Source organism: Nannobrachium achirus (genome assembly GCF_963921795.1).
Source record: "Nannobrachium achirus genome assembly, chromosome: 10".
Lineage (NCBI taxonomy): Eukaryota > Metazoa > Chordata > Actinopteri > Myctophiformes > Myctophidae > Nannobrachium > Nannobrachium achirus.
Window position 1 is genome coordinate 65,195,651 of NC_137819.1, and position 17,388 is coordinate 65,213,038.

The following is a 17,388-nucleotide window of genomic DNA, read 5'->3' on the forward strand; positions in this document are numbered from 1 at the left end:
CTGCTTCATCTCTCTCTCTCTCAACTAAGGGGTCCTTGTCCTGAAAATGTTGAAGATCCTGCGTTAGATAGATTTAACCGGTGGTGGAAAAAAGCATTTGTACTTAAAGGGGAGAATCACCCATTTTCAACAATGAACTATATCATTAATATACCTTATGGAGTTGTGTGAGTAAAAAAGAAAAAAAAAAAAAAGTTCCTCCCCTTCTGTGTTGCCTAGAACTGGAGGATTGATTTTGGGAGTTTTTGGTTTTCAAAGTACACCATGATGATGTCATCACAGTGTACTTTGCAAGCCAAAAAATCAATCGTAGAAATCCTCTGTTAAAAGTTGAAGGACGGCGGGATTAAAAGGCAGTCATGGATTAGAGGATGGTCTGGGGCTGACAGGGAGCTGGGAGGAGATGCATTCCCAGTGGTGTCCCAGGAGACAGCAGACTGGGTTTAAATAACCATATCCTCTCTGTCTGTCTGTCTGTCTGGACAGACACCTCTTAACTCCATATAGAGGGTATGCGCGTGACATCATCATCATACCCGGTAAGTTATGTGGGAACGCCTACTGAGTGGCAAAATACTACTTTCTGGCCTTGCCAGCCCATACATCTAAACAGAAAAGTCCTATCAGATTGCATTAAACGATGTTAAATTACGTTAAACTTTGACACTCGATTTGCCATTCACTTTATGCATGCGCATCCCCTCTATTCTGACTGTTTGTGTTTTTCTGAGCACTGCTCATGGAATGAGCTACATGTAAGCTCCAACATCTGGATTTGTCCGCGAGTCCAAAGTGTGTTGTACGCCCAGGATCACATTGGCCAAGCTTCATGGGACGCTTAATGAAATGAACTCATAAATAGCACCGCTCACTTCACACTAAGTGTGATTTTTGTCTTCCATAAATGAACGGCCGACCTTGATCATATTACATCGTACTGCGTCGCACAAATGCATCCAAAGTAGCAGATCTACAAGCTCGACACACAACGCGCAGTGACGCGTTTGGAGCTTGTGGATCTGCTACTTCTGACACATTTGAATTTGAATCCTGAAAAGTAACAGTATTGGACATAGGAGGTTTCCACCTGACAGAGATGATATCCACAGTACATTCCGCCCCCACCCAGACTCCTGCATGGAGCATGGCAGGAATACAGGGGAATACCAGAAGAGTTGCCAGAAATAAACTCGCCTGGGCTGATGGTTTATGCCTTTTGATTGACCGATTGAGGTATTTATTAGAAGTTTTGCATAGGAAAAGGTACAGTTTCATGACAGTGCAGTTCACTGGTACAAGGTCAACTAAAAGTAAACTTGGGTAAGGCAAGGCTTATTTGTTATTTTCCATTGAGATCTTTATTATCCTTTTATACCTCTGTAAATTATGCCTACACAGTTAAACCTAACCCTATTCCTAACCTTAACCTCAGTAAAACGGTGCCAAAACCTAACCCTGTTCCTATTCTTAACCTCAGAAAGATATGCTTAATCCTAAAGTTATTTCTGGCTGAAAAAAACAAATACAAGAATAAAAATCTCTGTGAGTTTCTTTCCGGCGACTCTACTGGTTACCTTACAGGGTGCTTACAGTGTGCTTACAGGGTGCTACACTGCTTCAGGGTGCTGTTGACGCCGTCAGAGTCAGGCGCACGTCGTGACGACGCTAATTTAGATCACGCTTCTCGCTTCCACACTGCAGTTTCTAATCCTGTCACCGTGTTGTAGAGACAGCAAGCCAGCCAGCCAGCCAGCCATCCAGCCAAACAGTCAGTCAGTCAGTCAGTCAGTCAGTCAGTCAGTCAGCCAGTCAGCCAGTCAGCCAGTCAGCCAGCCAGCCAGCCAGCCAGTCAGTCAGTCAGCCAGCCAGCCAGCCAGCCAGCCAGCCAGCCAGCCAGCCAGCCAGCCAGCCAGCCAGCCAGCCAGCCAGCCAGCCAGTCAGTCAGTCAGTCAGTCAGTCAGTCAGTCAGTCAGTCAGTCAGTCAGTCAGTCAGTCATCCAGCCAGCCAGCCAGCCAGCCAGTCAGTCAGCCAGCCAGCCAGCCAGCCAGCCAGCCAGCCAGCCAGCCAGTCAGCCAGCCAGTCAGCCAGTCGGTGATACCAACGAATGCAGATAGAACAGATCGAGCCTGGAGGGGTTGTGTGTGGGATGAACAGGGTAAATATAGTCTGCTGCTTGACAGAGATGGAAATTCATACTCAGATATTTCCATTTTTTCTTTATACAGTACTCCTCCTCCACCACATCTCAGAGCTCAATATTGTACTTTTTACTCCACTACAAGTATTAGACGTCTTTAGTTACAAGTTAAAGCTATACTGTGTAAGTTGCTAAACTAGTGGTCAGTAGCGGTATTGCTTTTTTCGGCCGTTTTTCGCCCGGAGTCGTCGCGGACCACCGCCGCGGACCACCGGAGCAGCGCCGCAAACCACCGCGACGATACAAATCCGTGGAGGGGTAGAACCATGGTAGAACGTCATTTTCTGGCCAGGATTTGGGGATTAAGAGGTTAAGAATCCTTCACCATGGTAAACACTGTAGCTGAGGGAAGCTGAAATTATATAGAACAACCTCCAAAAAAAAAAGTTTTTTGAAAAAAAAAATTGAAAAAAAAAGTTTTGAAAAAAGTTTTGACTCTGAAAAAAAAAACAGGAAACGCGTGTTTTTTGAAAAAAGAGAAAAAAAAAGTTTTTGAAAAAAAAAAGTTTTTTGAAAAAGTTTTTTGAAAAAAAGTTTTTGAAAAAAAAAGTTTTTGAAAAAAAATTTTTTTTTGAAAAAATAAAAATTTGAAAAAAAGAAATTTTGAAAAAAAAAATTGAAAAAAAATGTTTTTGACTTTTTGACAGTTTTTGAAAAAAAAATTGTTTTGAAAAAAAAAAAGTTTTGAAAAAAAAAGTTTGAAAAAAAAGGTTTTTGAAAAAAAAAATGTTTTGACTCTGAAAAAAAAAACGGGAAACGCGTGTGACGGGAAAAGTGCTGTTCTGCGTCAACTCTCAGAACAGCACTGTTCTGAGAACCCGTGGAAAGCTTTTCATCTCTGTCTTCCCAAAACCAGAGAAAGACACAATGTACAGAAATAGGACTTTGTGAGGATAGAAGGTGCCAGTGGGACCCCAAAAAAAGGTTTTAAAATAGAAAAAGTGAAAATTCATGGTGTAGGTCCTTTAATGTCTTGTAACCTTTAACTGCTGTACCTTCTGGGTAACTTAATTTCCCCCTTGGGATAATAAAAGTATCTATCAATCTAACTTCTACGCCCCCCATCGCCGAATTAAGGGTGAGAATGCTGCCCTGTTTAGTGTGGTTCAGTGTGGTACCTGTGACATTGAGTGTGGTTCAGTGTGGTGTCGTATGTAGTGTGGCAGCCTACCTGTGACATTAGTGTGGTTCAGTGTGGTGTCATATGTAGTGTGGTAGCCTACATGTGACATTAGTGTGGTTCAGTGTGGTGTCATATGTGTGGTAGCCTACATGTGACATTAGTGTGGTTCAGTGTGGTGTCATATGTAGTGTGGTAGCCTACATGTGACATTAGTGTGGTTCAGTGTGGTGTTGTATGTAGTGTGGTAGCCTACATGTGACATTAGTGTGGTTTAGTGTGGTGTCATATGTAGTGTGGTAGCCTACATGTGACATTAGTGTGGTTCAGTGTGGTGTCATATGTAGTGTGGTAGCCTACATGTGACATTAGTGTGGTTCAGTGTGGTGTCATATGTAGTGTGGTAGCCTACATGTGACATTAGTGTGGTTCAGTGTGGTGTTGTATGTAGTGTGGTAGCCTACATGTGACATTAGTGTGGTTCAGTGTGGTGTTGTATGTAGTGTGGTAGCCTACATGTGACATTAGTGTGGTTTAGTGTGGTGTCGTATGTAGTGTGGTAGCCTACATGTGACATTAGTGTGGTTCAGTGTGGTGTCATATGTAGTGTGGTAGCCTACATGTGACATTAGTGTGGTTCAGTGTGGTGTCATATGTAGTGTGGTAGCCTACATGTGACATTAGTGTGGTTTAGTGTGGTGTTGTATGTAGTGTGGTAGCCTACATGTGACATTAGTGTGGTTCAGTGTGGTGTTGTATGTAGTGTGGTAGCCTACATGTGACATTAGTGTGGTTCAGTGTGGTGTTGTATGTAGTGTGGTAGCCTACATGTGACATTAGTGTGGTTCAGTGTGGTGTCATATGTAGTGTGGTAGCCTACATGTGACATTAGTGTGGTTCAGTGTGGTGTTGTATGTAGTGTGGTAGCCTACATGTGACATTAGTGTGGTTCAGTGTGGTGTCATATGTAGTGTGGTAGCCCACATGTGACATTAGTGTGGTTCAGTGTGGTGTGGTATGTAGTGTGGTAGCCTACCTGTGACATTGAGTGTGGTTTAGTGTGGTGTCGTATGTAGTGTGGCAGCCTACCTGTGACATTGAGTCCGTCTGAGCGTTGACAGAACACCAGACGAGACGCAGCTCTCCACAGCCCAGTCATCCATCTGTACTCATAACACTGTCCCTCTGCAATGAGACAACACATTACTGTATTAATACATTATCCATCATAACACTGGCCCTCTGCAATGAGACAACACATTACTGTATTAATACATTATCCATCATAACACTGGCCCTCTGCAATGAGACAACACATTACTGTATTAATACATTATCCATCATAACACTGGCCCTCTGCAATGAGACAACACATTACTGTATTAATACATTATCCATCATAACACTGGCCCTCTGCAATGAGACAACACATTACTGTATTAATACATTATCCATCATAACACTGGCCCTCTGCAATGAGACAACACATTACTGTATTAATACATTATCCATCATAACACTGGCCCTCTGCAATGAGACAACACATTACTGTATTAATACAGTATCCATCTGTACTCATAACACTGTCCCTCTGCAATGAGACAACACATTACTGTATTAATACATTATCCATCTGTACTCATAACACAACATATTACTGTATTAATACATTATCCATCTGTACTCATAACACTGTCCCTCTGCAATGACACAACACATTACTGTATTAATACATTATCCATCTGTACTCATAACACAACATATTACTGTATTAATACATTATCCATCATAACACTGTCCTTCTGTATGAGACAACACATTACTGTATTCATACATTATCCATCATAACACTGTCCTTCTGTATGAGACAACACATTACTGTATTAATACATTATCCATCATAACACTGTCCTTCTGTATGAGACAACATATTACTGTATTAATACCTTATCCATCTGTACTCATAACACTGTCCCTCTGCAGAGAGACATGTAGAAACATTACTGTGCATCAGAGATATGACACTAATGTAGTGTCATTGTAAGGCACACCTTGCTTCTCTATAGCTATTTAAAGTCCCAGTTCAAACATCAGAAGTGTGGCTTTTTAAATCCTCAGAAAAATCTCTGCCTTTTCTCACCCCCCCGAGAAAGTGAGTATTATATACAACAATGTTGGCATTCAATGAGTTAATCATTAAGATCTAGATAAGATGTCTACGCCGCCTCAAAGGATGTCTCCACTCTATCTGGAGACCACCAGATAAGGTTTCCACCAGACAATGACCATATGGATGTTAATGTGGTGGTTGGTGGTGTGTATTTATAGACGCATTAAGGAGAGCTAATGATTTCTTTGAGTATGCTGGTAGAAATGTAGTGTAATATGATATCTACCCAGGAATATATTACATTAGTATGGTGGTAAAAATGTAATGTAGTGTAATGTGATATCTACCCAGGAATATCTTACATTAATTAGTATGCTAGTAGAAATGTAACATGATATACTCAGGTGCTGTCTATCTTATCTTACAGCTGAATGGCTGCTGCTGCCACCGATTAATTTCATCTTAAAGTTCAGCTTAAGTCTCTCCATGGGGTGCAGCTTTCCTGATCTGTTATCCACATATTACTAATTGCTTCTTCTTCTTTTTTTATATCATTTGAGTTCAGGTGTGGCTTAGTTTTGAAAGTTATGAGAGACAGGACAGGAAACAAACCATCAATGTTATGAAGCTGAACAGATTATGTAACCTAATGTGAGATCTGAGCCACACTTGATTAAAACCCATTTAGGCCTAGGATTATTGACTGCTTTAACCATTGAAAAATAGCATTTTTGAAAAATCATGATTTTTCTTTGCAAGTCTTTGAATATATCTATTTAAAAGCGAACATTTGTAACTCAAATATTTGCTTCTGGGGGGTCCCTGGAACAACATATTTTGAGATGGGGGTCCGTGGCTAAATACTTGTAATTTTGGGGGTCCTTGACATGAAAAAGTTTGAGAACCACTGATTTAGAGGAAGGATTTGGAAGTCGGGTCAAAGATCGGGTCAAAGTTATTCAAAGACTTGCACACATTTTCAAATTTTTTCAAAAATAGCAGATCTACAAGCTCGCAGCGCGGCACTCGGTGCAGCGCTGTGAGCTTGTATATCTGCTATTTTTCATAACATTTTGCATAGTGGTTAAAATGGTTAAAATCTAACGCGACTCGGGCGCGTTCCAGGTATTTGAGAGTTAAAACATGAGCGAGAGTGGTCTCTAGTGCGGCTAGCCGCCGATTTGCCACACACTTTTTAGAGCCTAATGTTCTCAGCTAATGTTTGTAGTTTGGTTTGTGAGAAGGTATGGTATGTTCTGTTTGTTTTTACCAGGAAGCAAGCACGACTCCATTTCTCTTCTCTTCTCTTCACTGAGCAATTTTACCGTGTGCACGGTCGGGAACGTAACTTTAAACAAGAGAATAAAGTAAACTGTCTTTGATTGGCGGTTCTTGGCAGCTGGGAAGGTTGGTTCCACACCAACCGTTGCGTCTCGGTTTCCCCTGGGCCGGGCGTAACATGGTGTGATCAACGTACTTGTACAGGGTGTGTCTTTAGGACAGGTGTGTTAGGTGTGGTAATCGTACCTGTACACGGCCGGGCCTCCCACTCCTGCTCCGGACACTGCAGCAGGTTCTCAGGGTCCTGGGCCACCACGGCTCTGGAGCGGACCTGCACCGAGCCCAGGCCCAGGTCATCCCCCCCCACGCAGCTCAGCTGACAGGGACTCCACACCGCCCAGTCTGTCAGGTAGCACTCACCTAGAACACGCACGCACGCACGCACGCACGCACGCACGCACACACACGCACACACGCACGCACACACGCACGCACGCGCACACACACACACACCCACACATGCAATACAAATTAATTTAATCAGTTTGTTGTGTCAACATACAGAATTGCTCCATAATAATTTGTCAAGCTTGGGCTTTTTTGTCATTTTAGAAGAAAGGCCACTCGGTCTTTGGCGTTACGTAATTTTTTTTAGGGCACAAAGACTACAAGAAATTCTAAAAAGTAATATGTAGAATTAAAAATATCAGTTTAATCAATAACTAAATAATAAATAAAAGCCCATTTATTTCACCAAATTGTTTTGGGGTACAACAAAAAATAAAAAAAATAAAAAATTTGTTATCTATTATCAGTAAAAATAACCCCCAAAAAATGTCTTTAAAAATGTTTTCATATCACGCTCAACCCTGATCAGAATGACTGAATTAATCTGAAGGCAGGGAGTCAAAAATACAAAAATATATTTAGTGAAAGGGAAAAAGTTACAAGAACAGAAGAAATCGGGTTAATATTCTTAGACGGTACTAAATGTATGAATTAATGTTTTATGGGTATTGATTCAAACATCACTGAGTGATGCAATGTTTACTATGAGTCTGTTTCCAACTATCACTAAGCCAAGCAGAGTGACATCACACAGTGCCACTCTAATTGACAATATCTACACTAATTGCATGGACAACAATATAGTGAGTGGTCTACTGCTGAATGACATCAGTGATCACTTGCCAGTTTTTGTGGTGTATCAGTGTCATTATAAAAAAGGGAAGGAAAATGATATAGTTAAATACAAGAGAGTGAGAACTGTGGAATCCCTCAATGCATTCAGAACAGATCTACTGGCACAGGCCTGGGAAGGAGTGTATGATGAGAGTGATGTAGACAGAGCATATGATACATTTCTTGAAAAATTCTTATCACTGTACGACAAAAACTGTCCATTACAACAATGCAATAGGAAACAAAGGCACATAGAATCACCATGGATTACAAAGGGGTTGCAGAATGCTAGTAAAAATAAGAATACATTGTATAGACAATTCATAAAACATAGAACTAAAGAAACAGAATTAAAGTCTAAACAATATAAAAATGAATTTACAAATATTGTAAAGAGTGCATGGAGGAGCTCCCGTTATCCTCAGAAAGCTCACCAAAAATAAATATTAAAAGCTCCCCTCAAATTATTTCCATATCTATTTTACCATGACTCTGTTTTAGCCTGAAAGCAGGACTGTTCTCCTAGCCTGATTTCAGACTCTGCGCTGGAGCTTGAGTCTGACATTGTCCAATTGACAAGAGATTTCAAAGGGGAGGGGATTTAAAATTTGAAATTCCCAATCACAAGAGATCTGGTGGGAGGGGTTGCGTTTGACTTGTGTGTACACAAAACATTCCCCCCTCCCCCTCCCCTGTATGACAGGCATCAAACAAGTCGTTGTCTTTGATGTTTCATTGATTAGAGAGAAGCACTAACGAGCTATTGACACTTGTATGGCTCAATCAATTACTGCAGTTCAGAACCCCTTTGAAGTTCAAAGGGAGCAATTAAGAACTCTAGTGAGCCACGCATGCAGCCACCCCTCCCTCCACTGTTTCTGTTGATTTTCAAAAGTTAGACCCACCCCTCCTCCGTCTTGCATTGATTTCATTGGTTGGTTTGCCAAGATACCATAGAAAGAGGTGCGTCATATGACAACACCAGACCAAGAGAAGCAGTCCACTCAGAGAGTGGGCGGGTCTATTGGCTGGAGCCAGGCTACTGTTCTCCTGTACTAAATGGGTCAGATGAGTGGGAACTCCTTTCACACATTAATTAATCATCAGGCTCAGAGTAAAACCTTGAGCTGACAATCAGGAATATGACTGTTGTGTCTGAAAGTGGACAGACAGACTGGATGAAAAAAAAACAAGGATGAAACCAATATGGAAATCAATATGTTTCAAATAACAGTGTATTTATCCATGTATTGTTTATTTCGTTTTTGGTGCTATTATTTCCCCGTTTTGTGCCATGGGAAACGCAAGAAAATTAATTATAAGAAATAACTGTTCAGAATCTACAGCTGTAGATTCTGAACAGTTATTTCTTATAATTAATTTTGCAGATAACCAACAACAGTGAAAAATCCATGCTTAACAACAGAGAAATATCGACTACCGCCATCGGTATTTTGTCACCTTCATTTGCTGATACCGATATTGACCGATGCGATAACGTCCAAAAAAACGACTAATAACGCTATGTAGCCGATATATATCGGTGCATCGCTAAATGCGGGCATGTCCACACGCAAGCACAAAAGCATGTGTGTGCGCGCACATGCACAAGCACACACACACGCACACACACTGTTTGCTGCTCCCACCACCTCTGTTGGCAGTGCATTCCTGATGTGACGAATTACACTGAAATGAGACCAGAATAATCCTGTGTGTCAGAGAACAGAAATAATCCTTGGTGTCAGAGAACAGCGCAGCAGACAAACACAGCAGCTGTGGTAAAAATACAACACTTTTCTCGTCTCGCTGCTGCTTCTGCAGTGAAAGGAGGAGAGAAGGTGACAGAGGTGAGGACATAAATCTCTCTCTAGGCGACCGTTCTCTACCGTTGCTGCAGAAACCTCTTTTCTCCACGCTTTAACTTTTGTTGTTTTTTTCTCAACAAGTTGTTGTTTTTTCTCTACAAGTGACGTGTTTTGAGCTTGTATATCTACTACTTTTCATTTTTTTATTTATTTTTTAATCCTGAAGAAGTAAGAATTTTTCAACATATGCAGTTTCCACCTGACAAGAGATGAGATGTAATGGAATAAACAGAACGTCTTCTGGAAGACAGTGATTCTCAAATATTTTGTGTCAAGGACCCCCAAAAACGTCCACGTCGGGAACCCCGTTTGAAGATATCTTCGAAAATAGACGATCTACAAGCTCATAAGGTGTCACAATGGCAATGCGTTGTGAGCTTGCAGATCCCCCACTTTGAGAAGCAGCAGTGCTGTTTAAGGTTAGAAAATCAAAGGGGGAAATGAATGGGGTCCAATGGAGAAATATTCTTTTTGGTCCCTCGCGGGGGGAAAACAGCGCACCTAGCGGCCAATCATGGGATCTTTCTGTTCCGGGAAAGCTTCATGAATATCCAGGCAACAACACGCCTGCTCTGAACGCTGCCAAAAGCTCTGTTTCAGCGCGTCGCTTCTCGTTTGGGGGTGTTACTTGTGTATACATTATATATATATGCGTGTGTGCGTGTGTGTGTGCGCGCATGCGTGTGTACCTGGACATGGCACGGTGCAGCTCTCCTCCAGGACGATGTTCCGGTCTCCGTCCACAGAGGGCGCCAGATCTCCACACAGCTCCTCCTCCACCAGGCTGCCCGGCCCCGCCCCCGGCTGCCCGTCCGACACGAAGCACGACACGTTGCGCGAGCGCAGGCCCTCGCCGCAACGCGCCCCCTGGAGGACAAAGATAGACATTACACCGTGAAGCCCCCTAGAGGAGAGAGACACTCATTACACCCTGAATCCCCCTAGAGGACAGAGACACTCATTACACCCTGAAGCCCCCTAGAGGAGAGAGACACTCATTACACCCTGAATCCCCCTAGAGGACAGAGACACTCATTACACCCTGAAGCCCCCTGCAGGACAGAGACACTCATTACACCCTGAAACACCACACGTTGCCCCTAGAGGAGAGAGACACACATTACACCCCAAAAATGATGATTTTTACAGCTAATTTCGATTTAGTTTTAGTCAAAGTCTTTTAAATAACATTTTGTTTAGTTTTAGTCATATTTTAGTCATATGAAAAGTCTTAGTTTTAGTCAAGATTTTTGTCGACTAAATATAATATTTTAGTCGACTAAATGTTGATTGTCGACATTTGTCTACATAAATGTATTTTGGCAGTGCCTTGATGGTGTCATAATGTCTGACTTTACACCTGGTTGCATGCTGAAAATCATGACATCATATTGTAGTTTAGACAGAGCCGTACCCAAATAAATGTGGTTCTAAAAGTGGAGTATGCATAGGCCCTAATAGTGTTGTTCTCTGGACACTAACCTCACCTCACTGGGACCAGACTAACAGGACTCTCACCTCAGAGCGGCACTGGGACCAGGCTCCGTAGTGCCAGCGGTAGCAGGGTTTGACGGGACAGGGTTTCCACTGCTCCATCTGGGCGGGACAGGGCCTGCCGTCCCCCTGAGGGGCCTGGACCACCGTCCTGCTGCGCCACAGCTTGCCTGCAGAGGACGGAGACACAGGGGAAGAGAGTGAATGAATGACCCATGAGGCAGGGGCGCTGGAACTCCCAAATCCCAAGGGGAGCTGAGCTTTGAGGAGTTCATGCGCGCCCCGAAAATTCACGTTTTTTATCCGGTTTTGGGTTATTTTTATTACGTTGCGGGTGCTTATTCCCCGCACAACGATGTAACAAGGAGCTGTATAGTTACTAGTTATTTTAGCACACAGTACAACACACAGCACGCACGCACGCACACACACACACACAGACAATCACTCACGCACACACTACAAAATCGGGTATTATTTTTTTAACAGTTTTCTACTGTTTTTTATTCCCCATATACAACTGTGTTAGTTTGCAACAACGAGCCTACAGACAGTTTCTAGTTCTCAAATAAATAGACTTTGTTGTGCCATCAAAGCGGGATTTATTTAAAAACAAAATTTAAATTCGACTTCCCTTCTGACCGGAGGTGGCATGGTGACCATGTGATAATCAAACACCTTTTTTTTTAACATATTTTATTCCCCAAAGTCAAATACATTATTGTTTTAATATAGCTCTGTGTGTGTATATATAGGCCTATAAAAAAATAAAGAATAAACATTTTTCTCCTCCCCACCACCAGGGGAGCTGCAGCTCCCTCAGCACCCCACTTCCAGCGCCCCTGCATGAGGACGTCAACAGAGGACGTTGTCTCCTAAACTGAGGAATTTACAGTCAGAACTCAGAACGCTCAAGCGACTTCCCTCAAAGTGCAGAACTAGGCAAGGGAGCATTTTCTGTCAGTGCTCCTTTTGATTGGAATGATCTCCTTAAAAATCTGATCGTTGCCTTCTTTAGGTCAATTCAAGACAATGGTTTCTAACGCTTTTGTTTTAGATTGTAATTGCTTTAATTAATATCTGTTTAGACTCTTGAATATTTCATTTGTCTTGTATTTTGTCTTCTGATTTATATTGTTATATTACTGTATGTAAATGTATATTACTGTTGATTGTTGTATTGTATCTCGGCTGAGTCGGCTATATTGCAAATATACCCCTCTATTATACTCAGAGTTTAAATAAAGGATATGAAACTGCAGACTCACTGCAGATCTTCCATCATAGTCTGAAAACTCTCCAGACTTACTCCGCCTCAAGGGCAGTCCCAGGAATGTATGTATGTATGTATGTATGTATGTATGTATGTATGTGTGTATGTGTCCCCCTACAGCCAATGAGCGACCAGCATTCCTGGTGATGATGTCAGCAGAGTTTGGTATATAAGAGTGCTCTTGGTAATGTCTTCATTAACGGGTGAAGACATTAGGGACATGAGGCCAGCACCTCGTGGTGAAGACATCAGGGACATGAGGCCAGCACCTCGTGGTGAAGACATCAGGGACATGAGGCCAGCACCTCGTGGTGAAGACATCAGGGACATGAGGCCAGCAGTGCACACCCCGTGGTGCGCTCTGCTTGCGCACAAGTAGGCCATGTGTGGCCTGCTTGAGCGTGAGGCCCAAGTTGGCACCTCGACAGAGTGCAGTTCTAGTTATATGATGTTTTAGCATCTGTTTGTATATGTGTCTGTCGTTACTGTAAATGTGTTGATGAATGATTGAATGGGAACAAAGCCATAGTGCTTCCTTGGTTAATTTTTTTTTTATAGCAGACCTTGTATCGTACTGTACCTCCCTGTACCTGGTGGATACATTTTTTATAGCTTGTGAGCTTGTAGATCTGCTATTTGCCCCAACTTTGGGTCTCGGGGAGACATCAGATCTCTCTCTCTCTTGTGTGTCTGGAGCTAAAAGGTTTTGGGAGCGACTGCTTTATCATATCAGATTAGGTTAAAATAACGTTTTATTCAATAAAACAGGCCTCAGAGTGGAGTGTTAAGATCCGTGTGGATTGACTCTAAACGAGGAGAAACAGTCTCACTGAGTCCACTGTGATTGAATCAAGGTATTGTTTTAGCTGTGAAACCACAGTTTCTTCCTATAAATGGTGGGCGGAGGAGGGATTATATAACTCATGAATCTTCCTTAAAACGATGCAGTGGCCTCTCCATGCTGGATCCCAGCAGAGTGGCTCATCTCGTCCCTGGGCCTTGGAAGTACTTCATCCAGCTCAGGTTCCTCTTAAGACGTTTAAACCGGGAACGCGTCTTTATTACGTTAGATTTTCACCACTTTAAAACATTATTTTACGCTTTAGCTATTGACAAATAGCAGATCTACAAGCTCACAGCACGGCACCGAGTGCCGCGCTGTGAGCTTGTATATCTGCTATTTAAAAAAGAAAAAAACGTGAACATTATGTGCAAGTCTTTGAATATATTGACCTGATTCTATAAATGTCCCCAAAATCCCAACAGGTTTCTGAAACACAAAACTATATGTTTCTATGTCAGTGGTGCTCAAACTTTTTCAGGTCAAGGACCCCCAAAATTACATGTATTTGGCCGCGGACCCCCATCTCAAAATATGTTGTTCCAGGGACCACCCAGAAGCAGATATTTGAGTTACAGAAGTTTGCTTTGAAAGATATATATTCAAAGATTCAGGATTCTTCTAAAATAGTAGATCTACAAGCTTGCGTGTATATCTGCTATTTTACCAGGGAGCGTGTCGATATTGCGACATAGCATCTGTTTGACGGCCCATTCTTTCTACACGGGTGAATGCTAACCTGGTGAAATGCTAACCTGCCCGACGCTGGTGAATGCTAACCTCTATGCCTAAACCTAAACCTAACTTCAGTAACTGTGACACGAGTAGCTAACCTGCCGACGCTGGTGAATGCTAACCTCTATGCTTAAGCCTAAACCTATCCTCAGTAACTGTGACACAAGTAGCTAACCTGCCGACGCTGGTTGTCGAAAGAATGACACATCGAAAGAGCGAGATTTCCCCATTTTACAATAGCTAAAGTAGGAAATAATCCCAGGTCCTAAGGGTTTAATACTTCAAGGTAACCTGGTTTAAGCAGGGAGGAAACAAGCCGTCTGCTCTGAATAGACCACCGTCTGCTCTGCGTTGTTCCACTCTTCTCCTCAAATGACTTCATCTGAAAACCGCAGCCGTTTTTTGAAACCTCCTCCTCGACTATATCAGCCCACGGGCCGTTTCTGAATAATGTAGGGAATCCTTGTTGTTTTACAATTAAAACAAGGAAGACTGTCGCTTGTCGTGGTTGGGGGGGGGGGGGACTGCTTTTACCCAGGATAACCCGGTAATTTAACACGCCGGCCCAAAGGGAAGGCGGCGAGGAAACTAATTAGCGTTTCTCTCTCCGAGGGAACATTCTGCCTGGCTGCCTTCTCACCCCGGTGAAATGAAAGAATTATCCTCCTTCTCACCCCGGTGAAATGAAAGAATTATCCTCCTTCTTACCCCGGTGAAATGAAAGAATTACACTCGGCACTCGCCGCTTTACTAAACGATACACAAGGCAGGAAAAACCATCAAACACTTGTGTGTGTGAGCACCGCCGCCGCGGCGGCATTTCAGCTGAGGAAATGTTCCCGGTGTTAATTGAGACTTGGAGCTCTAGCCATGCGTGCTATAATACTGTACAGCCCTCAAAAGGAATCCCACTCACGCTTATTTCATATTCATAGAGAGAGAGAGCTTTGAAGTGTGTGTGTGTGTGTGTGTGTGTGTGTGTGTGTGTGTGTGTGTGTGTGTGTGTGTGTGTGTGTGTGTGAGAGAGAGCTCAGTCATGTGAGAGAACAAGGCCTAAAGGGCAACGAACGTCCTTTCATGTCATTTGTTTAATGTTTCATTCTGCTGGCCTCTGACCACGACCGCTTGACTCACTGGAGTCATTTTGCTAAAAAGGTCACTGGTAGAAAAAAGTACAACATTTTCTTTTACTTAGGTAAAAGTATTAACACTGCATTGTAGTAAATACTCTGTTACCAGTAAAAGTCGGGATTTAAAATGCACTTAAAGTACCAAAATGGGGTACAAGTATTCACTATGCAGAGTGTCCCATTTCAAGTTTTCAAATGTAAAAAAAAAATCTTTTGAAAATAAGGAAGATCAGCTTTTTTCTTTTAAAAGGCCGAAATGTAAATAGGGCTGAAGTGGTTAACACCCAAGGAGCCAAACTCGTTCAGTAACGAGTTAAGGCCACTAGGTGTCACCATGCCAAAAGGAGTTGTCTCGTCCCTGAACGAGACAACGAAGGGTTAACTGTACGTGCAGCTGCCTGCCCTCTGAATGACCCGAGTCCATATATCACCCCGAGAGAGAGAGAGAAAATGGCACGAGCTGGTTGCATTGATTTCCATTCTACTCTGAAACATAAAAAGGGCTTTATCTCTGAATGAGGTGAAAAGAACGCCAGGGAAGCAGAGATCTGATTGTTTTCACGGCGACACTATAACGCGATGGTCGGCCCCCGTTTGGATTTTAGTTTCGCGAGCGTTTGTAAACAAAGGGATTATCTTCCTCAATCGTCAGTGGACACCCACGTGCACACGCACAAAGCTTCCGAGGCTCTTCAAAATAAAGCGTAAGTGAACGGCGGCAGCAGCAACAGCTAGAAATGTTATAAACCTGAGCAGCCCATGTGTTAATGTAAGTTTTGTAATAATAATCAGAGTGCATGAAGTAACGAGTGGAGTAAAAAAGTATAAATATATTATATTAACACTTTGCCGAAATAGAATGGTTGTTGGTAGATTAGCCGTGAAATTTCTATTATTATATTATGATCTGAACCGCATTCATTTTACCAGAAATCCAGCGCTATATCACGTGGTCTTCATCCCCCATTACCATACCGCGATCCCCCGTTGTATACTCACCCCAGTTCCCAGTGAAAAACTCAATCTGCATTGGCTTAGAGTGGGAGATTCGGCTGACGCATCATGTCCCTGTGCGTTTCGCGTGCGCGATCCGTTCACGTAAATGTCCCCTCAAATAATCCACGTGTGACTCAAGAGTAGAACTGAAAAGTTTCGCTAGCATAGCCCCCAGCACGGCTGCAGTAGAAGCACTCGTGTACAGACAGTAACCGAATGGGGGAAGGTGCCTTGGAGAAGGAAAGGGCCATGACATCACTTCTGCTTCATGTCAGACCAGCCATGAGCTATCGATGCACGAGTGGTGACTAGGGAAGGTTAGACGATCGCCGATTTTCGGATGAAAATCATTTATTTCGGTAAATACGGAAAGTACGGGAAAAGATGAGTGGCTCCCTGTGGCTTGGAAAGGGTTAAGTAAAAGTACTGACAATTGGAAATACTCCAGTAAAGTAATAGTACCTCAAAACCCCCAAAATGACTTTTTTCCTTTTGATTGCTCACGCCATGGAGACTTGAGTTCAATAATAATTGTTTGTTTTTTGTCGCATTCCTAAGCATTCATAATTTAATTACATTAAATGTACCCCCATTGATTCCAGATGGAGACCCGAATGCATTTGGGTCCCCATCCAGAATCAATGGGGGTAAATGTACTATAATCACATGCGACAAAAATATTATTGAACTCAAGTCTCCATGGCGTGAGTAATCAAAAGAAAAAAAAGTCATTTTGGGGGTGAACTACTCCTTTAAGTACAGTACTTGAGTAAATGTACTTAGTTTCTTATAGTTTCCACCGTTGCATACACTGGCCTCTGCCCAAATCTCTCGACACACTGAGTCATTTAGTTAAAAAGGTCACACAGACAATTAGCTTCATGGTATTCCAAGCAGAAGTTTCAATCCACCAGAGTCAATCTTTGTGTATCGTGATGGAATGACTTGGGCACCATCCGTCCGTCCGTCCGTCCGTCCGTCCGTCCGTCCGTCCGAATGGCCTCAAACTTGTGTATCTCATCTTATGACCCCTGGGGTGTACACTGAGCAGGGACGTGCAGAGAATGTTAGAGAGGCAGGGGCTGACATTTCTAAAAGGGCCTTTTGGTGGCAATATCGACAAAACTAGCAGACCTCCAAGCTCACAACACGTCACGGTG

General features: G+C 42.7%; 1 protein-coding gene across 1 annotated transcript in view; it reads right to left on the reverse strand.

Annotated features, from left to right (window-relative positions):
• Positions 1-17,388, reverse strand: part of LOC308293231 (thrombospondin type-1 domain-containing protein 7A-like) — a gene marked incomplete at both ends in the record, with an annotated part of 287,387 nt that overhangs the window by 112,059 nt on the left and 157,940 nt on the right. Inside the window, 4 exon segments of the mRNA XM_080735667.1 lie at positions 4,408-4,503; positions 6,956-7,129; positions 10,449-10,626; positions 11,278-11,423. Coding sequence (XP_080591793.1) covers positions 4,408-4,503; positions 6,956-7,129; positions 10,449-10,626; positions 11,278-11,423 — 594 coding nt within the window.